The sequence below is a fragment of the Hyaena hyaena genome, unplaced genomic scaffold, assembly GCF_003009895.1.
Source record: "Hyaena hyaena isolate Hyena2069 unplaced genomic scaffold, ASM300989v1 scaffold_390, whole genome shotgun sequence".
NCBI lineage: Eukaryota > Metazoa > Chordata > Mammalia > Carnivora > Hyaenidae > Hyaena > Hyaena hyaena.
Window position 1 is genome coordinate 518,168 of NW_024081018.1, and position 25,289 is coordinate 543,456.

General features: G+C 58.3%; 1 protein-coding gene and 1 long non-coding RNA gene across 4 annotated transcripts; one reads left to right on the plus strand and one right to left on the minus strand.

Annotated features, from left to right (window-relative positions):
* Positions 1–595: 595 nt before the first annotated feature.
* Positions 596–22,641, minus strand: KCNC4 (potassium voltage-gated channel subfamily C member 4). Of its 2 annotated transcripts, none has more exons than XM_039251068.1 (4): positions 21,709–22,641; positions 9,957–10,893; positions 7,705–7,908; positions 596–1,770 (listed from the first exon to the last, which is right to left on the minus strand). In XM_039251068.1, exons 1-4 carry the CDS (start codon positions 22,375–22,377, stop codon positions 1,709–1,711), a joined length of 1,872 nt encoding a protein of 623 aa, XP_039106999.1. In that variant the 5' UTR covers positions 22,378–22,641; the 3' UTR covers positions 596–1,708. The 2 variants fall into 2 exon arrangements, with proteins under 2 accessions (XP_039106999.1, XP_039107000.1); XM_039251069.1 differs by having other exon boundaries at positions 1,704–1,832.
* Positions 20,064–25,289, plus strand: LOC120244496. 2 transcript variants are annotated; one of them, XR_005531556.1, is made up of 4 exons: positions 20,064–20,134; positions 20,870–21,045; positions 24,638–24,917; positions 25,001–25,289. It is a non-coding gene; the product is annotated as an uncharacterized LOC120244496 (long non-coding RNA). The 2 variants fall into 2 exon arrangements; XR_005531557.1 differs by having other exon boundaries at positions 24,638–24,751.

Sequence of the window (25,289 nt, forward strand, 5' to 3'; positions counted from 1 at the left end):
CACGAGGCCACACACCTGGGGGCCAGCCCTGTGTGTGTCTCCATGTGACTGACAACAGTGAGGGGCCATGCGTCCCCATCATTCACCCAGGATTCATTTATTCCCCATCGCTAAGTGGTCCCGGATGTGCCACCAGTCCCTTGCTGGCCTCAGTTTGTCAGCCATCCAGTCATCGCAATGACTCTGGCATCCTCAGGGCGTTGGCCCACATAGCACCGGTGCACTTCAGGGAAGGTGGAGGAGTGGGGGTTCCTGCACAAGCAAGCAGGAATACAGGGGAATGCCCTCAAAACACATCTCTTCTGTGTGACGGAGGGGCTCAGTGGAGACCAGAACACCGCCTGGGAGCTGGTGGCCCCGGGTCAGCCCTCCTTCATGGCCCTGGGCAATCCTTTCCTTCTCTGAGCATCAGCGCCTCACTCTAAATGCAGGGGTGGGGAGGCATCGGTGATTCCTGGCAGGGCCAGGGCTGTGATCGCAGTGTGTTGCATTTCTCAGGTGCTGGGGTGGAAGCCCGGGGAGGTCCCCAAAGACACAGAGGCAGAAAGGAGAGGCGGAGGCAGTCACTCGAGGCAGGAGCAGCAGGATGCTCCGGGTGTCTTTATTGGGGCTCGAACACAGCACGACAGTGGAAGGCGCGCAGACAGGGCGGCAGGGCCCAGCCTAGGCATGCCTCAGACACACACACAACACACACACACACACGCACACGCACACGCACACGCACACATACACGGGGGGACAGCTTTACAAAAGGATTGACCAACACCGGGGAGGGGCAGGGCGGGGGGGGAGTGGGGCAGGAGGGCCGCGGGAGGGGCAGAGGCCAAGGTTGAAGGGGTCACCCGGCCTCCGCTATTGCACGCGTCCTCTGGCCACTGGCCAGGAAGTACAGTATTGCAACTGGTCTCCGCTTGCCCGAGGCTTCCCCTTCTCAGACCCCTGAGCCAGATGGGCAGACAGACCCCTTCCCTGCCCGTCTGCCCAGCAGCATCTTTGAAAACAAATGGACGGAGGAGACAGAACAAAAACCCCAAAATAAAAAAAAGACAAAATGCCCCCTGGGTCCAGGACACGGGTAAGGTGGAGGAGTGGGGAAGAAGCCTCAGAGGAGCCCCTGGAAGTCCCCCAAAACTGGGGTGTGGGGTGGGAGGTAGAACCCCAATCTGGAGTGGGGTGAGGCTAGTGGAGCAGTGACCCCGGGGGGCAACCGGGCTTTCCACAGACCACCGGCCACAGGGGAAATGACCCCAAGAGGGCAAGTCTAGCCTGGGACCCTCCCCCCGCCCCACCCCGGGTGGGACTGGCAGATCCCAGACGCTCTTTCTTGGGACATTCCACACACATGTGCAGCAGAAACAAGGCGTCAGGGAAGGGAAGGGGATGGGGACACGGGGGTGGGGCACAGGCTCGGGGAGACACGGCCTAACAGAGAAGACAGACACCAATAGCACGTGCACTACACACAAGTATAGCACGTATGAATATAGATACTATATGTGCATATATATCTTCAGTGTACAACAGAACAGAACAGCAGACCCAGATAGCTCTGGGCCCCGAGGGTCACATGGGAGGTTTTCCATCAGTCCTGTGCAAACAAGGATCTCTGAGTCTTTCCCAGCGAAAGATTCTTGCCAGGGTTCCAGAGTTTCCCTAAGCCTTTGGCTTTCTGTCTGTCTGCCTGCCTCTCTCACGTTGGTGCCGCTTAAGAGAGGGTGAGGACTTCAGCCTGGGCATAGCTGGGCGAGAGGGCGTCTTGGCAGGTCTCTGTGTTTAAAGAGCACAGGTGTGAGACACTGGGACGCACGCTTTCGTCTCAACATTGCCTTCTGGGGGGGCAAGGAGTTCAGCAAAAGAAAGGGAGAAACAAAGAATGAGATGTTAGAAGGAAGCCAGCTGCGGACCCACAGCCTGTGGGCAAAGGACTAGGCCAGGAGCAGAGCTGGAAGGTGTGAGGACCCAGGGCTAAGAGGCCAGGAAGAGCAAGGATGGGTCAGCGACTGGGGTGAGCCCCGTCATCACCTCTGCCTACCCAATGCCAGGCCCAGGTGACTCATAGGTGATGTTACAGCTTCTCTCCATACCTGCCCAGGCAGTGAACTCTAGGAATCACGAGCCCTCAGGTCTTCCAAGCCCCAGTGTAGTGGGCAGAGGGATCATAGCCCTACAGCCTGGTATGGAGGCAGTGGGGGACATTCCCGATGTGGCCTGTAGTCTAGCCTGGGTGGCCCACCCTCTCATAGCTCCACCCGCCAACCACCACCTGGGGCCACTCCATTGTCCCAGGGGGGCTGGTGACACTCCTGAGAGTGCTGCCCTGTCATGCCCAGCCACAGTTCCTCAGTCTGGCAGGAACAGAGTTCTAGCAGTTGGAGGGTGGATGCTGAAGGGGAAGTTCAGGGAGGATGCACGTGTTCATCTCAGAGGAGAAGGCCAGAAAGGAGCATCTTACTGAGAAACCCAACGGTTCAGTGAGCCCTTCTCAGCTGCCCATCCTCAGGCTGGAATGTCAGGGGCCTGGGCCGTCCCTTCCCCCACCCTCTAGCGGGGGCCCAGACAGTGCAGGAAAGGAGGCTGCTATCGGGGCAGGGATTCGGGGAGATATTCTCTGGCCAGGGCACAAGAGGCCCTCCTCTCCCAGGAAGCTCTGTGAAAGGGCAGCCCAGGCCCCAGGGGTGGGGGGACTCCGGGAGCCCCGGCCCTCGGGCAGGTACTCAGTCTCCCCTCGGACTCCCGGCCTGCAACGAACAGGCATCTTCCACCTCTGGTGCCAGCTCACAGCTCTTCCCAGAAGCCCCAGGGGCTGAAAAATGGCCTCCAAGTTTGTCGGGAGACCTGGTACAAACTCGTAAAGTGAACAACTCCTACCCGGCTGCTTCCCTGCTCTGTGAGGGAGGGGGTGGGCCCCAACTGTCTGAGAGCCGGCTTCTAACGAGGGAGGCCCAAGGTCTGGACAAGCGTGAGGTCCATGCAGGCAGCTGCCTCCATAGGCAGGGACCCCACGGACAGTAGGTCTCTGTAAACTCTAGGACTTACTTTGCCCCTTCTCAGGGCCCTGGGAGGCCCAGAGGTCCTGAGAGGTAGCTGGGGCGGTCAGCCTACTCGGTCATCCTGTTAGCTAGGTCCTGTGTTTCCCCTACGGAAGCCAGAGAACTGGGGCGGGGTGGGGGTGGGGGGGACAGGTGGGAGCCCATCTCCCATGGCACCAGGAGCTCCAGCTTGGCACTCCTGCATCATGTCACCCAGGGACATCTGTGCCCACCAGAGGGGTGCTATGAGCAGGCCCATCCCTGTGGGAGGGAGGAGAGGGAAGGAGGAGGTGGGTACCGTGGAAACTTGGGCTCCTGACAACTTGAGGGCTGCCACAGAGACCACCACCTCAGTCCCCTGAACCACAAAGGCAAGTCAGAGGAGAAAAGAGCTGTGGTGCCCAGGCTAAACTGGACCCCTAGTGCATCACGGCCTCATCAGATTCGAGACCCCAGCACCAGGGAGCCCTGCGGGGATGGGACCCGGTCTGTCCTCACGAAGGAAAAGCAGCTGGGCTCTCAGGTTCAGCTGTGAGAGGGTGCCCCGAGTCTCCCTCCTGCTCCACAGGGCTCCCTGCCCCAGTCACTGAACGGGGCCTGTCCCTTTTTGAAGGATGGTCACATGGATGCTGCTATATTTTCTCGACTCTTAGCGGAGATTTCATTTTGAGAACAAGCAGGAGACAAGCCCCACCACAGGGCTGGGGTCTCCCAGTACCCATCCTGAACAGACTTTTCTGGAAGGGACATTTGTGTGTCTGCCCAAGGCTGAAGACAGACGGTACTGAAATGGAGGTGCTCCTGGCACAGGCTTTTCACAACACCCAACCTCCTGAAATGGTCTGACCTTTCTGCCCAGTTTGCCTTTTGGGGGGTGACCTCTCGATGTCCCAGCCTCCTGCCAAGTCCCTGAATTATGCCCTGCCGTTCCTGTCTTTGTCCCCCCTGGAAGGAGCATATATGGACCTTAGTCATTACCTCTACAAAGTTGCATAATCTGACTCTAAAAATTGCCAGGCACACGGCTCCACTGTCCGGTCTAATTTCCATCAGGTGAAACAGAAAATGGCTTGGCCAAGGCCTTCTTCGTTCCTGAAGCCGAGGGGGCTTGGAGAGCCTCCCTATGCTTCCGGGGCGGCGGGGGGGGTGGGTGCATGGGAGCGGCCGGGTTGGAAGGGGCAGGATGGCATCTTTCCCCACACTGCCTCTCAGCTGCCCCTGCCCAGGGCGCACCCCTCCTCACTCAATGACTCACAAACCTGTTGTGCGCCTGGGCTCGTTAGGTAAATGAATACACTTAATTATAGAAATTAGATGAGTCTCCGGTTCTGGAAGCAACGCAGAGCACAGAGGCTGGGTGGGAGCGGCAGGTGACTCAGAGGCAGGGCTGGGAGTGTGAGGGAGCAGAGAGGGAGGGAAGCAGAGAGAGCAACGTGGAGAGGTATCGCTGCCGCTGCCGGGGCGCAGATGGGATGCAGGGCTCTGCCGCGGGGGGGCGGGGAGGGGGGCCGGGGGGGTGTCACTCCGGAGAGGACGGCATTCCCACGCCTAGGCAGCCAATTGCGGGGCCCTAGGGACCCCCACCTGCACGCCAGGCCAGGGCTGGGGACCATCGGGCCTCCTCTCTCAGAGTGGCACTACTCGCCTGACTAGTTAGCTCCCTGCACACCAGCAGAGCTGCCCCATGACACGGCCTTATTCTTGGCTGGTCTGGGTGTGGGATGGACAGACAGACAGACAGAGATATTCAGTTGCAGGCTGGCTGCTGATTGAAGGCCACAAGGAATGGAAATGCATTTGCTGTGATTGAGGTGGGGCCCTGAGGGAAGGCAAGGCCCAGAGGCACAGGTCCTGGGGGGGGGGTGCGGGGGGGGGCACCTCCGGCTCAGGATGGGGACCAATGGGGCGGAAGCCTGGGGCTTGTTCTCAGGCTCCAGAGCTGAATGTTCTGGGGAGCTGGGTGCTGTGGAGGAGAGGCTCAGGGCCCTGGACCCTCCTGCAGCCCGCCCGGCTCCCTGAGGACCCCAGAGGAATGAGGGCTGGAGGGCATGTGAGCGTGGTGTGTACCCGGGGGCGGGGGGAGTGCCGCGGGTGCAGCTAAGGGGCTGGGTGTCCAGGTGGAGGGCTGGTGAGGGGGTGGAAGGGGCGGGAGAACAGGAGCTTTCTTGGAGGGTAGGGTGAGCTGTATCTTGATGCCAGTGGAGACAGCCCCAGACTGGTTCCAGCTGCTCCAGCTATGTTGTTTAGACTCCGGGACTTTGCACAGCCTTGGTGAAGAAAAGGCACATGGGTCAGAGGGGCCTGGCTCCCCATCTGAGCAGCTCCGTGGGCTCCATGCTCCAGGGGACCCTGCGGGGCTATCAGCCCTGGGTTGCTTGAGGGGTCTGGCCCGCCGGGAAAGGCTCTGACTTTCCTTGACTTCCAAGTCACCTGGGCTCCAGGGGACAGATGCCAGGGCCCAACAGCTGATCTCTGCCCTGTCACTGTCCCCAGGTAAGTTCCCTTCCAGCTACACAGAGACCCCATAGCCCCCAGCACCTTTCTTCTCCATCTTAAGAAGCCCTGCTTAGCACAGGTCCCCATCCCCCCAGGGAGTTCACACTCTGACACCTGGGCAGCTATAGGCTCACAAGGGAGTCTCTGCCCATGGCTGAAGAAGCCCTGGGTGCCCTACTCCAGGTCCTACATGTAGCCCTAATGCAGAGAAGTGAGGCATGGTCTGGCATGGGGAAAAGTTGCTGAGCACTTCCTGGGAGTTTGGCGATGCTAATTGCCACGCTTGCTTAGCAGGGCCTGTTTCCCAGCAACCCACCTGTTCCCTCTCGAAGGTCACTCTAATTGGCTGAGCTACATGCTTGTTGCCAAGAAGCAGTGTGGAAGCATCTTGAAAATAGAGCAGCCGGGCCACACAAGCTCCCAGAGAGATCTGGTGGTGTGATACACGCTCCCCAGCCCGGGCACGCGAGTGCACCTTCCGCCCTGGCTGTGGCCCGCTCCCCACTTCCTTATGGTCCCTCCTGACTCACGTCCTCACCGCCTCCTCTGCACTGCCACTTCCGCCAAGCCCCTCACAATCCTGGCATGAAAACAGGGCTGCTCGGCACTCGGCTCAAGTCCTCCCTGGGAGGTAGGGTCCCCTCCGCCCCACATTCTGGGCCATCACTCAGCATGCTGCAGCAGAAGCAAGTCTCTGGGTCTGAACCAGGACGCAGGAGCAGCCTCTGTGTGCTGGTGATGGGGGGCAGGAGAGACAGGCACATCCAGAGTCTAAGGACTGGGGCGCACAGAGGACAGGGCGACCAGAGGGACGCAAGAGTGAGTATAAACGGTCTGATCACCTTCGATCTGCAGCCCCATCACTGGGGCCTCTAGGCCGTCTCCCGCCAGCTGCCAGATGGCAAGTACTGCCATCACCACCCAACAGCACATATGCTCAGCACAGCTGGACACATACCTCTCAGGGCCTGGTTAGGATCAGGGTGCCCTGGAGGTCCTGGGGTGGGGGCAGGAGCTGGGAAGGTGTCCCAGCAGGCCTCCTGAGATAGGCAGGACAGGGGACATCCCTGGGGGGACAGAGGCATCACAGCCACTACCCTGACTCACTCATCCCAGACTTGGTCTGGAAGTTGGGGATAGCGAGAAGTTGCAGGGGTGGGGGTGTGGATTTGGTTAAAAGAGGGCTGGTTAAGAAGTGGCCTGAGAACCCAGGGACAAGTTTTGTTTTGGGGGGACGTCAGGGTTTAGCCTGGAACTAGGTAGGGAACTTACGCAGGTTAAGTCACAGGGACAGGGCAAGAACGACAAAAAGATGACCAGGAACTGGGCAGGAGCACCCGCTTTTGAGACTCCTGTTCTCAGCCACTCCTGGCTCTCAACCGCCCCCCAACATCGCTGACCCCCTTTGTGCAAGTAAGGGAGCCCTAGCTCCACTTCCGCCCAGCTCCTCTGTCGCTAGGGGCCTGCCAATGGAATCGTGGTCTTTCCTTGCAAGAGAGGACAGGCTACTCCCCTGAACCCTCCAAATCCTTGAGAGCAGAACTCAGAGGGGACACGGAGTCCCTACCCGGCCCCACCCCCATCCCCACCCCCTGGTCACCTTCTAGGCTCTGCCTCAAGAGGCGCGCAGAGCTGGGCTGGCCCCTCCCGGGCTCCTGGACCCCAAGTGCAGGAAGGAGGAGGTAGGGCTTGTGTTAGGCTCTCTGAAGACATCACGCCAGCAGCCCATTCTTACCCCGACTCCCAAATGCTGTGGGTATCTCTCGGGGACTACTGACTTGGGAAACCTTAGCTGTGTTTAAGGGAGGTCTGGGGAAAGTCTGGCAGTGACCCTGTGAGGCCAGGCCTCAAGGCCGCAGCAGGAACCAGAGGAAGAGGTGGTGATCAAATGGAGGAGAAATGCAGGGGCTGCTAACTTGGCAAGCCCTTGGCCTCTAGCACTTAGTCTTCCCTGTGGGCATCTGGGGGACGAGGGCTGCTGCTCGGCTCTGTGTACCTCTTTCTAATCCAGGGAGTGGGCGATGAGGGTACTCATCTTAAAAGCGGGGGCACGTCCAAGGCAGAGGAGATGGTGGCCAAGGCCTCAGGGGAGGAGGGGACCTCAAGTTTTGCAGGGGACACTGGGGAGACTCAGCTCCATGGGGGCTCTCCGCCTGCCCGGCCTGGGGACCCATACCTTTCCGGACACTACCATCGGCACAGGCATAGTCCCCGGCGCTGAGCAGGAAGCAGGCCGCTGCCTTCTTGTTTTTGTCTCGGGGACCAGAGCGTCGCAGGGCCCGGCGCTCCTCAGGGGTGGGGGCAGAGGCCAGGGGCTGGGTGAGGCCAGCTCCCTCCTCATCTGACAGCACCGCATTGGCATCGCCGTTCTGTTTGGAGTCTAAAGGGGGCAGACAGAAAGGAGGCTGCATGAGGGGCTGTCCGGGCCTTCCTCATGGGCTCACCTGGGGGCTCTCCGATCCCCGCCCTAGAGTGTCACTTCCCTCCCCTGAGGGCACCTGGCATCTCCCCAGGAGGGCCAAGAAGCGGGCCTGGTCCTGAGGGCAGGGGGCAAGACACCCTGCTTCTCTCTCAGCTCTGGCCTACACTCTTTCCTGGGACATGGAGCCACGGATACCCTGAGTGGGGGCTTTTGGAAATCTGTCTACTGCAGGCTGTCCCAGGAGATTAGCCTGAGGCAGGCGGCGACGCGGCCTCCTCCTCGGGTCTGGCTCAGGCTGACACTCGGATGAGTCTGCATTCCCTCAGAGGACGCCTGGCTTGCTGGGATGAGGGCTGGCGCTGCCAGGGTTAAACCAATAAAGCGGCCTCCAGGCTACCTCTCTGGATCCCCTGTAGGCAGCTAATCTTGCTCACCAGGCATCTAAGGCAGAGTCAAGAGCCCACTGGAAGGATCTGGAGCCCTCTGCTTGGGGCTCGCCTGTCCAGGGAAGACCCTGCACAGAGAAGGCTCCTGTCAGCTCCCACTGCTTTTGGCTCTTAGCCCCAGGCCCTGCCTCCGTCAGGCAGCAGCACAGTGGGGCCTTGGTTCCAGGGAGGCTGGGTCTGAAGGCAGCCGCCTCAGCCCTGACCATGGCCAAGCAGTTAGGGCCAGGCTGAGGTGCAGCTGACGGCGGCCGTGGGTAAGTGTGCATCCAGGAGCTGGTGCAGGGACTCATACACTTTGATATTAGGTTTCCCTCTGAACTCTGAATGGGCCTCGGGGTGCAGCTGAAATTCCCTGAGGCACTGGCTGGGAGATTTGCATTCAGGGATGGGGGAAGGGGGCACCACTCTGGTGGGGGAACAGAGGGGAACCTGAGGGGGGTTGACCCATCAAGGCTCCCAAATGACTCCAGGGAGTGAGTACCCCCAGCATGTACTTTGGGCACCCCTGCACAGGCCACAGGTGAGTGCTCGAGTCGGGCACCCCTCTGGAGGATCAGTCCCACTTTGCCCCCTGGAGTTTGGCCAAAAGCTGCTATCTTTCTCTCCGGGCCCACCCCCAGCCTCCTGATGGCCTGGCAGCCAAGGGCTCCCCTTACTAGAAATCCGGGACCACCCTCAGGAACCCATCCCATAACACTCAGCTCCAGCTCTCCAGCCTCACTCTGTTTCTGTGGGTTAAGCCAATTGCCTTTCCCAGCTCTTGACGCAGGTGGAAGCAAGCTTTCCAGGGCTGGCCCTTCCTATCCTTGAAGAACAGGATCCAGACCCGGAGGCCCTCACCCTCCCGGATGTAGATGCCATTTCTTCCAGCCCTGCTTTTCCCCTGCCCGACACTGTTTGGGCCACTCCCTCTTGGCTCCCTCCCAACCCATGTTACACCCTGAGCCCAGGACTCAATCTAGCTTGTGCTGAACAGAAGGCAGCCTCCCACTGCTGTTACGTTATCACATTTATTAGGCCAAGAGACATCAGACTCCAACGTTTGGAAAGAAATGATTCACGTGTGGATGCACCTTGCAAAACAGCTGCCCTGCTCTCTAGCTAACAACGACAGTGCCAAACACTTGTGAAGTGGCTTTTACTTCCCAAAGTACTCTCATGTCGCTTCTTCCTTTGGGTCTCATCAAAGTCTTGGGGAGTGGGAGATGACTCCCATTTTACAGGTAAAAAACCTATGATCAGAGATGGTTAGTGATGGCCTCAGATCACACAGCCCTGTGGCCAAGGTGGTATCTGAATTCACAGCCCTGTGCACTGCCCACTGCCACCTAAATTGGGTGGTAAACTCACTCCACAGACCCTAATGTTCAGAAAGCTATTGGAAAACCAGAAGGTAGAGAGATCTGGCCTCAATATTTTCTGCTTTTAAAGGCACATCTTATACTTAGGGAAGCCCAGAACAATAAAACACAATCCCAAATCCCAAGGGCTGAGGTTCATCTGGTGACTCCCTCTGCCACTGGGGGAGAGGTGGCTCTCCTTCCCAACCCCCAATCTCACCTGCCCGTTTCCTCTCAACCATACCCTCTTCTGGGGCAGGAGGGCTGGCATCACTGTAGGTGCTGTCCCGGGGCGAGGTCTCCTCAGACTTGCAGTAAATGGGTGACTCCAGCTGGGGTGGCCGGGGCACGTGCTTCTTTCTTTTCTTCGGCAGCTTCTGCTTGGCCATGGCCAGGGAGTAGTACATTCCGAAGTTGTTGACAATGACCGGCACGGGCATGGCGATGGTGAGCACGCCAGCCAGCGCACACAGCGCCCCCACCAGCATGCCTGACCACGTCTTGGGGTACATGTCCCCATAGCCCAGCGTCGTCATGGTGACCACCGCCCACCAGAAGCCGATGGGGATGTTCTTAAAGTCGGTGTGGTCGTTGCCCCGTGGGTCGGAGGGCCTGGCGCCAATGCGCTCGGCGTAGTAGATCATGGTGGCGAAGATGAGCACGCCCAGGGCCAGGAAGATGATGAGCAGCAGGAACTCGTTGGTGCTGGCGCGCAGGGTGTGGCCCAGCACGCGCAGCCCCACGAAGTGGCGCGTGAGCTTGAAGATGCGCAGGATGCGCACGAAGCGCACCACGCGCAGGAAGCCCAGCACGTCTCGGGCCGCCTTGGAGGACAGGCCGCTCAGCCCCACCTCCAGGTAGAAGGGCAGAATGGCCACGAAGTCGATGATGTTGAGCAGGTTCTTGACAAAGTCTAGAGTGTCCGGGCAGCACACGATGCGTACCAGGAACTCCAGGGTAAACCACAGCACGCACACGCCCTCGATGTAGGTCAGGATGGGCTCTGTCTCCACCTCCCGCCGGAAGTGCACGCTGGTAGTGTTGCCCACCCGGTGGATCTCGGTCACGTTGCGGTCAATGTTGAAGGCCTCATGCGTCTCGAGGCAGAAGGTGGTGATGGAGACCAGGATGAAGAAGAGAGAGGCGAAGGCCACCACCTGTGGGCGAGGAGGACAGCGGGGAGGTTGTCAGGTATGGAAGGGCGCCCTCCTGGTTGTGGAGGGTGAGGGCATGGGTCACCAGGTGGTTGTTAGATGGTGAGGGGTGGGATTAAGGTAGTCATGGGCTGTAACTCCCTCCTCAGAGGGTCTTTATCCATCTGCTTGGGTGTTTTATGGCAATACTGCCCAAACTTTGTCACCGTGCGCAGAAAATAGAGGCTGCTTCTGGCTGGAGGCAACTGGGCGGGAAAGAATACTATTGCCTACTCTGGCCCCGCCCACTGCCTACTCTGGCCCGCCCACTACCTAGCTCCGCCCACTGCCTAGCTCCGCCCACTGCCTACTCTGGCCCGCCTACTACCGAGCTCTGAGCCCCTGTAGTCCAGTCATTCCTTAAAGCTTCTCAAACTGTAATGGGTATATACATATCATCTAGGAATCTTGTTCAAATGCGATGCTGATTCAGGAGGTCCAGGGTAGGGCCTGTGATTCTGCATTTCTAACAAACTCTCAGGAGAGGCTGCTGGTCCACGGACTGCACTTGGAGTAACGAGGCTTTAAGGGCAATGGTCCTCAAAGCGAGGTTCCGGACGAGCAGCAGCAGCATCGCTTGGGAACTAGTTAGAAATGCAAATTCTTGAACCCCACATAAACCTACTGAAGGAGAAACTCCGTGGGTAGGGCCCAGCGATCTGCTTTAACAAACCTTCCAGGTAATTCTGATGCGTGTTAAGTTTTGAGGTCCACTGTGTTAGGGATAGGCCCAGAGGGCCTGGAAGGAATGACTCTGGGTCTCTTTCTGCCAGCTGAGTCTCAGAACTCCAGCCATGACCCACCTCCCTCAAGCCCCACGTCCCAGCCCCTCTCCACTACCTCACACAGCTTAGAATGTCCCAGCCAAATGCCCGGACAGAAGTGTCTGAAAGAAGGTACCCTGTTCCATGGCAGGAGACCGGGGAGGGGGAGGGTCTGCCCAGAATAACCACCCCTCCCCTTCCCGACAACTGGCATTTCCTGGGACACTGAGCTCCAACAAAAAATAAACGGCACCCACTGCGACTGGAGTGTGGCAGTGGCTGATCCAGATAGCTGCTAGGATCTCGGGTACAATGATGACAGCGGCACCGGGCAGAGGAGCAGCTAGGTTTAAGTGTCCAATCGTCATGAATGGAGATGAAATGCATGTGTAATAACACCAGTTACGGAGGCTTCATCTGTTATTCATGCAATGCCATTCACCACTGTCAGGGTACCTGTTGCTGGGGTCTACGCCCCTGCTGCTGCCTGTCCTGCTCCGTGCGTGCGTAGGAATGGGTTTTCTCCCTGAGCAGGGGGCCGAACTTAAACAGGCGGATGGGGAAGGACTGTGGCCCCATGACCACACGTGGACTCCCACCTGCCCATGGCGTTGCCTCCTGTCTAATGGTGCTCTTGGAGATGCTTTCCTCCCTGACAGTCTGAACTAGGGAAGGGAGAGAAGGCACACCTCGTTCTTAGTACTGCAAAACACCACTGGAGAATACAAGGGGGGCTGGGAAATGAAACCTCTTCGGGGCTTCTGGAGCAGAAGCAAGTCTGAGCGAACTTTGGGGATGAACTTCAATTAGCTGTCTGTTTTGTCTTGGCACAGCTGGGCCCTTGGTATGTGTTACTGCCTCCAGCCCTCCTCCCTGTGACCCTGTGAGGGAAGCCTCATCATCTCCTTTTAAGGAGGAGGAACTAAGCATCAGAGAGATTATATGCTTGCCTAAGGTCACACAGCCTAGAAGGATTGGAAACCAGACTTGAACTCAGAACCATTTAACTTCAGAGGCTGTACCTTCTCTTCACAGGATACTGCCTTTACCACCTCCTAAGTCATAGCCCCAGGAAAGTCTTCTCTGAACTGTCATACTGTTCCTGGCCAACTCCCTCATGACTACTATTTTACCCTTAGGGATGTGTACCTTTGACTTAAGACAGACCTCCACTGCACACTAAAACATCTTACTGACACTTGAACATGGACAGGTTGATCAGACATAGCGAGGAAGAAGAAGGGAGGCAGCAGGCCACAGATAAACGTTCCCCACTTCAAACAGCTCTGCCTGGAGCTTCTCCTGTCTGCATCTCTCCTGTGAAGGTAAATTTCAAGTTCCTTTTCTGATCTCTTTTTTTTGAGAGAGAGAGAGAAAGGGAGAGAATCCCAAGCAGGCTCCATGCTATCAGCACAGAGCCCGGTTTGGGGCTCAATCTCACAAACCATGAGATCATGCCTTGAGCCAAAATCAAGTCAGATGCTTAACTGACTGAGCCCCCCCAAGTGCCCCTGATCTCATTTTTCTTCCCTGAGAAATGGGCTATCAAGGCAGTATGGACTGGTGTGGACATTGGGCAAACGGCTCCAGCCTGTGGGCTCTCCGTGGCCATCCAGAGATGAGCTGGTGCAAACACCTGTTCAGTGCCCACAGTGATGCTGGGATCCCAGACTCCGGGCGCTGCTCCCATCCCCAGCAGCAAAAGGGGTGGGGCAGGGGGTGGAGATGGCATGTCCCAGCTCTGCCAGGAAGTATGGAAAGCAGGAGCTCACTCTCTCTGAGAAGAATTAGCCGGGAGAGTTGGCCCACCTGGGAGCCAAGCGTGACATTAATTAGTGATTTGGAAAAACAAGTTCAGGAAGAGCCGCCAAGGGGCTGAGCAGAGGGCACAGAGGGGAGAAGTGGAGGGAGGGCTGTGTACCGGGCACCCTCTTAACCGCAGGGCCAAGGGGCCACCCTGGGCTCCTTCTGCAGCCACCCAGAAGGTACAAACCACCCCTCCTGCCTTAGGGAACCACCCCTGGAATTTCTGCAGTGTTCACTCGCTTTTGCTTTTTTTTTTTCTTTAAACAGAACTGTTGCAACTATTTACTCATTCACTCACCTCAGCCGTCCCAGAAGATGGGGCAGATGAAGGGTAGCCACAGGTGCCCATTTCTCGGGGACAGCCGAGGCACCAGAGAGGGGAAACAACTTGCTCAGGGTCAGGAGGCCAGGTCTCCTGACTCTCAGCTCAAAGCTCTTTCCACTTGGCCCCCTAACCAAACAAGGGGGGATAGTCCACTCCTCCTTGGTGACATCTTCATGGGGTCTCCATCTCCCGTGTGGCCTCCCTAGGCCTGGCAGCAGGTACAAGGCAGGCCCCAGAAAGCTCCCCCTTCCCGAAGAGATGGACACACCACTGGAGTCTGAGCTGGGACAGATGCAGACTCCTGGATGCTGGCATGTTGCCCAAGGTGGGTCCGAGGTTACAGGTCCCCCATCAGGCCCCAATTATTCCTTTCTCCCTAAGTTATTCCCAAATGGAATTATTTTGTAAGTAGAGGTCCTATGCAAGTCCCTGGCAGCAGGGACATGGCCTTTTTTTTTTCTTTTCCTCCCACTCTCTTTACTGGGGGCTTCTGGGGACAGAAAAGGACCAAGGAAGGAGGCAGTGGCTACAATACCACCCTATTGAGACATCAAGGCCTTGAGCTGGAGCCTTCTGAGCCCAAGCTGGCGGTGTGTACCTGTGCCTCCTTCCCATGGCCCCTGCCGAGCAGAGCCTGAGCACAAAGCTAAGGAGCCCTGGGATCACACCGCGGGGGCCCTCAACCTGGCCCAACCACTCACTAGGTAAACAGTGTGCTTTGTGCAGCTCTCTCACTACAAAATGAGGACAGCACTAGGGCTCGCTGGTAGTGTTACTGTGGGTCTAAATGAGCTGCTACACGACAAAGTATCTGGCACGCAGTATGTGCTCAATTAACAGCAACAGAGCCGAAGAGGTGTGGGGGCCTCCATGGACCCTTACATGCAGCTACTGAGAGCGGAGTTGGATCTGGGGCCAGAAATATCACAAAAATCTTTGCTTTTTAGAAGCAAAGGGACCCAGAAGCTCATTCAGTTCAGTTCCCTTTCTGCTGTTTTGCAACCAAAGAAACAGAGGCCTGGGGAGAAGCGACTTGCCCTGGTTCCCGTGGTGGAAGATGTCAGTTCTTTCCACGCTACCTGAGGACACCAGGCGTAGATTCTGCTGCAAGTCAAGACGGCCCAAGCGGAAAATTGCTTATGTGAACGGGTGTGGCCAGCAGCTGCGCTCGGCCCCTCTCGAAGGATGCAGGAGGGTCTCACCACCCTGGACAGGCGGGTCCTAGTCTCTGTGCAGGAAAGCACTGTCCCTTCAAGCTTCCTGCTCCGCGGGCTCCCCACACACAGGCTGGCTGTATCCTGTTGGGGCCACACCCATCTGGAGACCCAGGGGTTTTGGCTGGTGAATCAGCCCCGTTATCAGCCTCCTGCACCAAGCTCATCCTAAGACTGTGATGGAGAAATCCAAAGTCACATGCTTCTGGGTAGAAGCTGGGCTCTGCTACTTACTGCCTGAGAGACCTGAGGCAAATTTCTTAACCTCTCTAAGCCTTAGGACCTTTGCCCATAAAATGGGGATTGAGTGCCTACTATGTGCCAGACACTGTTCTGGATGCTGGGGAACAGCAGGAACCAAAACAGACATCCCTGCCCCTTAGGCCTTACAGTCTGGGAGAAGGAAGCTGTCAAAAATAAGTAAATACATAGTATGCCAGATGGTATAAGTGTTAGGAAGAAAAATAGAAAAGGAGGTAGAGTATGAGGGTGAGGGAACTATTTCATTTTCTTTTTAAACTATTTTTTTAAATTTGTTTTGAGAGAGAACGAGCTCGCGTGTGTGCGCATGGGGGAGGGGCAGAGAGAGGGAGAGAGAATCCCAAGCAGGCTCTGTGCTGTCAGCGCAGAGCCCTATGCGGGGCTCAAACCCACAAACCATGAGATCATGACCTGAGCCGAGATCAAGAGTTGGACGCTTAACTGACTTAGTGACCCAAGGGAACTATTTCAAATGGGGTGATTAGGCAAGGCCTCAGTGCCAAGGTGACACATCTAAGCAGAGACCTGAAGGAGTGAGGGAGCGAGTTTACATGAAGATCCAGGACAGCCGGAGAGCCAGAGGGAACAGGCATTGCAAAGGACCTGAGGCTACAGAGTGCTTGATGTGTTGAGGGGGATGAGAAGAGTACCCACTTTATAGGGTTGTTTTGAGGATTAAAAGAAATGATATTTGTAAAACTCAGCACAGAGCCTAGAGTGTCTCCAGAATCTGGCACAGGCTGGGTCGGGGGGGTGGGGGGAGGTGACAGACACCAGTCATTGGTAACTGAATACAATCAGCGGGGGCAGGGGAGGGGAGCCCAAGGAGAAAGGGCCAAGGAGACAGATGGACTGATAAACATAAGAAGACTCATGCCCAAAACCTATATTAAGGATGAAGTGTAGGAGAAGAGAAATCTGAGAACACAGCCAAAGACACTTGCAGAGATCGGTGGGGATGGGATGAGGAGCTGAGGTTTCCGGAGAAGTGAGGTCCTAGAGCTCAGGCAGTGCTGTAAAGGGAACGAGCAGCCCTGCAGGCTCAGAGGCAGGGAAAGAGAGATGGCGTATCAGGCAAAGCATCTCCGAGCTGTCCCAAGGCTCCTGGGTGAGGGCCTGCTCTCTGAGCCCCAGGTATCAGCCTAGTGACGTCTGTCTGTCTCCTTGCATGGGGTCCCCTAGGAGCAGACGCTGGGCCTGGGAACCTCCCATTCTGGCTCCAGGGGCAGAGCCAGCCTCCCCCGATGCCCACCTCCTGCCAAGCCAGCACGTGGGATTTCTCAGGGCCTCTGGGCTGCCGGGAGCTGATGAGTCTGGCCCTGAGGGCAATTCAGTCCAGCCCCAATCGATCGCAGGTCAAGAACTTATCCAGCCAAATGCAATTCCTGGCTATTGCCTATCCATGTTCCATACTGTCCCCTCTCTGCCCCGGCTGGTCCCCCCACCAGAAAACTTGCCCCTTCCCTAACTCTGCATGGATTAAAGCACCACTCACATTGAAATTTTATTTATTTATATAGTTATTTATAGCCTGCCTCCTTCTCAAAATTATTTAAGGGAGCTAAGTCATTATCCCGCTTAACCTCTATTCCCTCGTTGAAGCTACCCCTGCCTGCCAACGGTCTCCCCACCTCACTTCACCTCACACAGAGGTGGGATTCATGGCTTTGTCGTCTCACCTCCTACTGGACTTTATTTTCTAAGACTACTGTGGCACCTCTTGTGATCTATCTCGTATTATTACTATCTCTTGTCACCCTGTTTCCCCCAAATGCCACCTCCTCCACCTGACCTAGCTCCCTTCAGGAACAGGGTTCGTGTCTGACTTTGTATTTACAGGGCCCAGCCTGGAGTCCGGCATGCAGTAAGCACCCAACAAATGTTTTCTGAATGACTGGAGCCAAGGTGACTGCCTGCCTCCTCTGCTGGTCCTGGGGAACCTGTCACGAGGAGACATGGCCAGCCCCACTAACGCGGGCCAGAGGTGATGGGTATACCCAGGAATACCTCTAGGCTCAGACTCTGTGGCTTTCCAGGGTGGGCCAAGCCCACTGCCTGATGGGGCCCCCTGCCAGATGCTGGGTAAGCATAACCCAGCCTGAAAAAACAAACCCTAGCCGGGAGCTGGGCCAGAGGTCGTGGAAGGCTGGCTGCCCAGGGACAAGGATGGCCTGGATGTCCTGGTGCCCAGCACACCGGGTCCGGAGTGAGGGCAGGACAAGCCGGCAACGGCCACGGGTAGAGGCAAGGAGCCCAGGGGCTCCCTGTTCCCAAGGCCCAAATGCCTGGCTCTGCTCCTGCCTATTCTTCCCCCATCTCCCCAAAATAGCCCAAGTTTATTTTAGCCCCTCCCCCACTTAACACCCCACCCCAAATGGTGACAAACAGAAACACCTCATTATCCAGAGACAAGATGTTCAGAGGCAAATGTTGGTCTGTTCAGAACAAAAAAGAAAAACACAAAACAAACCCAGGAGGAGACTGCGAGGCTGCCTCAGGACAGGGCTGGGGGAGAGGCCAGGGCACCCAGCCTCCCTGGCGTGGCTTCTCGGCTCTCCGCAGCCCAGGAGGCTCAGGACCAGGGGGTCCTGCCCACCAGCCAGCTAGTCCCAGTCAATGCCCAGGCCGGAGAAGCTGGGGGGTCTTCAGAAGGGATAAAGCAGGAACACAGCCCTGCATTTACTTCCAAGAAGGCCTCCATCTCAGTCCTCCACCAGGGGACCCCCCACCCCCCATCACCTCTCGTAACTAAGTCCCCTTTCTTCTTGTTCTATGAAAGTCCCACAGTGAGAAAAAATAGAGAGCAAGCTCAGATGTGAGCAATTCTAGGAAGCGAGGGGATGGGAGCTTTGGTTTGGAAGAGGAAGTGAAGAGTGAGATGCAAGAGAACAGAAGGCCCCCTATGGGGCCCCTGAAGTCAGAGGCCTTTTCCAGGCAAGAAGGCGCAGGCGGACGCTGATGCTGTGGTCCAAGCACAGACGTGGGGTCACAAGATCTGGGTCTGGAGCCTAGTTCAACCACCTGATGCAGGGCTTGAACTCACAAACCGTGAGATCATGACCTGAGACGAAATCAAGAGTTGGACACTGAACCGACTGAGCCACCCAGGCGCCCCAAACCACTTAATAGGCCTGGGAATAGCTGAGGCCAGTCTAACCCCTGGGTCCTCAAGAGGTTGGGAGCGAAGGGAGGGGAGTGCCCTAGGGTCCCGTTCATCAGGCCTCCTGTCTCCCCTCAGGCCTTATTCCACCAGTCTCAGGCTGCCAAAACCCTGCTGGTCCCCCCTCAGTCCGGCAAGCCACCCTGGCCGTGGGCTCCGGGCAGGTGGGGACAGGACCACCCTGCCTCTTGTGCCTGCTTTCCCATGCCAGGCCACAGAAACAGAACCACCAAGGTGGCCGCCACAGGCCTGGCCACAGTGAGGGGCGCAGGGGTGAGCACCCCACCAGCCTGGGGCCTGCCTGAAGGGGGAGTGGCTCTGCGGGCCAGGCCAGTAGCGAGGCAACAGGCTCCACCATCAGCTCCGTTCACTTTCCGTCTGTGACTGTTTTGTTCCTGCCGTAACGCACTACTCAACTGACCAGCTGCCGTGTGCAAAGCGACGCCTGGGTTCCTCTGCTCTACTGGCCTTCAATGGGCGCCCCAAGCCCACGACTGGTGTTGCAGGCCCCAAGGACGGTGGGTATGTGCAGACCCAGTGGACAGTGCTTGCTGGAGGGGCTGTGTTATTAGCCTGGGGCAAACCGAGTGAAGAGGGTGAAGCCCCAGATGCCCGACATCCCAGGCCCTTAGACCTCGAGGGGTAATAGAGTAACTAAATGTCCCTGTTGATGTCCCCATCTGCCCCTGGGTTTTCTGATGTCATCCACAGGAGGTACGGAGCCTCAGAACTCCTTCCAGGCCAGAATAAGAAACAAGCCACCTCTTCACCTCCAAAACAGCCTCGTTCAGTGGAAAGAACATGTTGCAATCAGAGGAGCAAGGGCTTTGACTCACAGCACTCCACTATCTGGCTGTGTCATCTCAGGCAAGATGTTTACCCTTTTACGGCCCCAATCTCCTGAATGGGGATGAGATCTCCACTGTAAGTTTCCTGGGAGGACCAGAGATTAATGTAAATACCTGCATGGAATACTCTTACCAATTTTTAAGAATTATGTATTCTCACTTGTATGGCCCAGGAACAGCTGAATTGGAGGCAGGAAGCAAGTCCTCTCTGGACACGAGTGCTATTAAGCTCCATACAGTTGTTCACATCGGGATTAACAACCAGGAAGTTGGAACTGAAGGGAGGTTCCTACTCTGCTTTGAAGTGTCTTTGAGGGCATTGAACTGACACCTCTGAATCCTGGTTTCCTCATTGCTTCAATATGAAGAAGTAACCCTGCTCCGGCACTTCTGACCTCAGCTGGAATGCCGTGGCTGACGTGATGCCACATCAAAAGGGCAAGTATCTTGGGCTCCTGGAGAAATTCGAGGGGTCAATGAGGCTCTGAGCTTACTCAATGAGCCCCCAGGCTGGCCGACCCTGGGGTTTGTTGAGCAGAATGTAAACTCAATGACGGCACAATCCCTTGGAATCCGAGTGAGAAGAATCAAGAGACTCAAAGTTCCCCGGGGGCCCCAGAATGCTCAGAAGTAGGACCTAGCTCCCCTAACCACCTCATCTCACTCCTGCCTCCCTGGCTTGTCCCCTCTCCTCATTTCTAGGAAGCCAAATCTACCACCTCCCCCCCCCCACCCCCCCCACCCCCAAGCCTCAATGTAAAAAGCCTGGATTAGCTATCCTGGTCGCTCGCCCCTAGGACACGCAGCCAACAGTGAACACTGGCAGGGTTAGTGAACTTCATGAGGAGCCTCCAGAACTCACCGCAGGCCCAGGCCGGGGCACCATCTGGGCTGATCTAAGGGCTGTAAGGGAAGAAACAAAGGCAGTTCCTGGCCCCAGCTTCACTCTCAGTCTGACACAGGGGTCTGCACTCCAGGGGCTGCCCCGGGATGCCCTGGCCACCGAGACCCCTGTTCCTCCCAGGCCGGACATGCATCTGCACTGGTCTAGTGTCTACGCCAGCCTGGCCCGCCCTGCAGCCCCTTTTCCCAGTCTCCCGCCCTCCCCTGGATGGAGAAGTAGAACTTTTCCTTCCACGACCTGGTTGAGGCCCAGCCCAGGAGGTGCTAGGGAGAGTGGCGAGGGCTCTGAGACTCATTAACAGGATGACTTGGGATGCCAGAGGTGAGGACCAGCTCCCACAGTGGGGGTGGTCCCCAAACCCAACATGTGTTGCTCTTTCCTGTCCCCCAGACCCCAGCTAGGCTTCGGGCTGCTAGCCATGAAGCCGGGCACCAGCCTCCAGGGTTCTCTCTCTCTCTCTCTTTTTTAAAGAATATGAAGCCATCCTTCAGTTTGTTTGTTTTAAGCCATCCAAGCATATTCTCATCCCTCCAACCCCTTTCACCTAAGGGGGTTGGGAGAAACTGGACTGACCTGGAGAGGAGGTGGTGGGAAGGGACGAGATCTGGCCTAACATCAACCTATGCCATCCTCCTCTCCCCCCATATACCCATTTCAGGCAGTAACCTGAACCAAGGCTTTCTGGGAAGCCAATCTGTGCCGCAGCAGGAAGAAAAGAAGTGGCAACAAATCTGGGATCATCACAGGCAGCCTGTGGCTGGCCACTGACCGCGGGAGCCTGCATCACCCAGAACATTAGGCCCTTCCTGTCTAGCTGAAGCCAAGCCAACCCAGGTGACCGGGAAGCCTTAGGGGCATGGCAAGGGGCAGACATCTTGACTTGTCTCCCTGAAAAAAGGGCTCACCAGAGGCCTGGGTTCTGGTCCCGGCACTGTCTAGGCTGGAGCTCATGTCCCCTCTACAAAACTCATACTTCACAGCGTACCCAGCTGCCCAGAGCGTTGAAAGGAGGTGGCACCCGTGGAAGAAGCTAACACATGGGCCTGCCACAGAGTAGGCGCTTAACACACCCAGTTTTCTTCCCCCAGACCCTGCCTGAGTCAGGCAGGAGGCCTAATTCCAGCTCTGCAGGCCGCTGGCCCTGTGGAGGAGTGGGGGTAAATGAAGAGAGGCGGCCCGTGCAGAGGGAAGGGGGTGGAAGAGCTCAGCTAAGGGCAACCCACTCCCTCGGTGGGGATGAGGCAAAGCAAGCAGCTGGGATTAGGTCCAAGTAGTAAGTCAAGTGTGTGCCATCTCCTGATGAGGCGTGCAGGGGGGGGGGGAACGGGTGAGCGGTGACTGAGTCCTCTGGGGTCGGATGGAAGACAGAGGGAATTGGGAGGGAGGCAGTGGTAAGGGTAAGTCAGTCCCGGCCCGCCCCCCCCCCCCCCGGCCCCTGTCCCCACCACCACGGGTCCTTGCACGCCCGGAGAGGAGGCTCGGGCTCCTGCCACTCACCCTGGCCGCCCGGGAGGAGTAGGGATCCTCGAAGAGCGCCCACATGCGGGGCTGCCAGCCACGGCAGCCCCCGGACCCCGCGCCGGGGCCTGCCCCTCCCTCGTGGGGCCCCAGGCGCTGCAGGGCCAGCTCCCGCTCATCGTCGCCGGCCTCGTCGCCGGTCCCCGGGCCACCGCCGCCTCCGTCCGGGCTCTCGAAGATATCGAGCGCCTCTTCGGCGTCGCGGTGCTGCCGGTAGGTCATCCAGCAGCAGGGCTCCACGTCGGTCTCGTCGATGCCCCAGAAGGTGAGCTCCTCCTCGAAGAGCGGCCCACACACGTCGGCGGGGCAGTGCAGCTTGCCGGTGCGGTAGTAGTTGAGCACGTAAGCAAAGACGCCCGGGTGCCGGTCGAAGAAGAACTCGCAGCTCCCGCCGCCGCTGCTGCCTGCACCGCCGCCATCGGACTCGGGCCGGCCCCCGCCGTCGGGATCTGCCAGCCAGGCGAGGCGGGTGCCCGGTAGGGTGCGCAGGGTGCTGCGGTAGGTCTCATGTCGCGTGCCGCCCACGTTGATGATGATCTTCTCCGACGCCTCGCCCTTGGCCATCTCCTCCTTCAGACATGTTTTGGACGGAGGCTTGTTCCCCGACTTGCGCCCACGGTAGGAGGAGACACACACCGAGCTGATCATAAGAAGCGCTGCGGGGCTTCGGCTTGGGGCGGCCGCTGCCCTCCAAACACCCTTCCCAAGGAGGCAGCGTCAGACGGGGGAGGGGGAGGAGACGAGGAGGCGGCAGGAGGCGGTGGCGGCCCCCTCTGCGGCTTGGCCCTGCCCCTGCCTTCCCCCGGGGTGCGGAGCAGGAGGAGTTGGGTTTCTCCGGTGCACAGGTGGTTGGGGCTTGGGCAGGAAGCTCCGGCGAGCTAGGCAGGAGGGAAGAGGCGAGCCGAGGACCCAAGCGAGGGGCCCGGGGAGGCAGGAACAAGCCCTCACGCTCCCCGGCTAGGACTGGACACGCAAATGCTCGGGCCCCCGGACACGCCCCCCCCTTTCACCCTCAAAAGGCGAATTAGCGCACGGTCCAGGCTCACTGCGAGGGTCTGGGGCGCGCGCGCGCTCACACTCACACGGGCCACCCTCCGGCTCCCGAGTCCCGGGAGCGTTCGGCTTCCCCGCGGCGGCGGCAGCGCAGCAGCAACAAGTCCTCGGAGCGGCTGCCGGGGCCGGGCCGACGCTCTTACGGCAGCCGGCGGAGATCGGCGGGCCCGGGCTGCTTGCGGTCAACACGCGGCGGCGGCATGTGGCCTCTTCCCCCCATTCATAAATCCAGCGCAGGGCTCGGATGGCGGGCGGGGCTGAGCAGAGCGCGGCGTTCAGGCGGGCGGGGGCTGCGCAGGGCGAGGCGGCCGCAGAAAAACAAGCGCACCCGCAGGAGCGAGCCTCCCGTCCTGCGTCCGCGGCTCGGCGGCGGCTGGGAGCGGCGCTGGGCTGGCGCTGCGCAGCGGGGGCCGTGCTGGGGCGGGGGGGCCTCAGACGGGGCGTCCTGCGCAGCGCCGAGCCCGAGGGGCGGAGCCGCTCCGGGACGCGGGGTTCTGGGCTCCGGCAGCCGAGCGGCCAAGGACACCTGCAGGCTTCCCAGGCTGCGTGGATCGGGAGCTTTAGCGCAGCGCCCCGGCGCCGGGCTCCAGCGATCTGGCGGCGCTGGGAGCCACGCCATCCGCGCGTCTGCCCATCTCCGGGCGGGGCACCGGCCTTGGCTCGCGGAGGAGGCGGGCGAAAGGTGGCCTAAGGGGGGGGGGGGCTGGGCGCCGGTGGGCTGGGGCCCAGGGGGTTCTCGATCTCCCTCCGGCGTTGGTAGCGGATGCCACTCTCCGGTGGCGCCTTTTCTTGCCGGCCCCGCCTCGCCCGGGCGCACCCTCCCCTGGGCGGGGTGGGCGGGGCGCGGCGCGGGGCCGACCGGGCTCGCTGCAGGGCCCTGGGCGGCCGGGCTCAGCCTTCCTCCGCGGAGCCGAGCCGAGCCGAGCCGAGGCGCGTAACCCCCTCGCCGCCAGCGCCCAGCTCAGCGCGCCGCCCCTGCGCGCGTCCGCCACCGTCCCCTCCGCCCCCTTCGGCCCGGCTCCCCGCCTTCCCTGAGCCCGCAGCTCCTCCCACTGCAGCCCCTGTGACACCGAAGTGCTCGCGACCCCTGACCTCTAACCTCCGCCCGCCCCTGCCCCTTCTGGCTGCTGTAGTCAACCCCCTCCCCAGCCTTGTTGCGGTTTCATTGCGGTGGACTGGAGGACGGGGATAAAGGGAGTGGAGAGACGGTGTCTAGAGGCGGAGGCTGCCCCCTCCTGTCCCAGACACCGTGTTAGGGCTTCCTGACCACCCCGCCCCCATGTTGCGTCTAGGAGGCCCAACTAGGCCCAAGATGCCTGTGATCTGGATACCAGTCTTTATCCCAGTCAACAAAGCCCCTGGGATGGAATGGGAGACCTGGCGGCCTTGCACAGAGACTTGGCTCCTCGTCTGGGTGGAAGAAACCCAGAGTTCTGGCACTATTATGGGTGTAGAGCAGGTGGTCCTGAAAGATCATTAGGTTACAGCCATGGCTCCTTGTTGCCCTGAAAGCACATAGAAAGTGCCCGCAGCCCGCTTCCTGCGTGTGACCCCTTCCTGGTTCCGTGTTGTTTCACTCATTCCAATTTGTCTCCTCTCCCCTCTCTGACCCTAAGGTCTTCCAGCCTGCACTGCTTTTTCATCTTGATAGCCCCCACAGTGCCTGCCTGTGAAAACCTGTTTGCTAAGTGATTGACAAGCTGCCAACCCCAAAACATTAGGCACCAGCCCGATCTTACTGGCCTCATCCCAAAAGCAATTTCCAGATTCATTTGTTTTTATTTGTGTTTAAGTCCAGAGCCTCTTCTACATCTTTAAGTTAATCCTCTTTTTTTTTTTTTTTTTTTTTTTACAGCTTCAGGCAGCCTCTGTGTCCCTCTGGATGACGTAAGGAGGATTTTCAAGCAGAAAATACAAGGCAATTGACACCTGCTTCCGATACCTACATACCATCCAGCTTCCAGATCAGGTAGTACCCGGCTGTTGTGGGAAAACAAGACAAGGTCCTGGTGTGCTCCCCAGAAAGGTTTAAAGCTCAGAGCAAATGCAAGGGATTGTCAGCAAAAGTCTCATTAATGAAGTTGGAAAACCAAAGTGACCATGGTCTTGGTGATTCGTGCTGATATGCAGAGGAGGTGGGTATCACCCTGGATGGTAGCCAGAAACACACATTTGCTGGCACCTCTCTTGTGTCCGATCCTTAATGTCTGCCTTTCAGAGTTTGGCTGGCTTTGGCTGTGCTGCAGCAAAGAAGAAATATCCCAAATGTGACTGGGAAGAGAAGACCTAGGACTGGCCGGAAGCTGGGGTGAGAGAGGAAGAGCCACAGCACCGATGTTAAAGAATTGACGAATGAATAGCTTTCCAGTGCTGTCTGGTTGTGTCACCCCCACTTTGCATTTTTCAGGCTCAGTCATTTCAAGAAGAGTGAGGAATTGATGGGAGTTGGGCGGGGGGAATGAAAAAAATCCCCAACAACATCCCAGCATCCCACAGCTGAGTCCTTT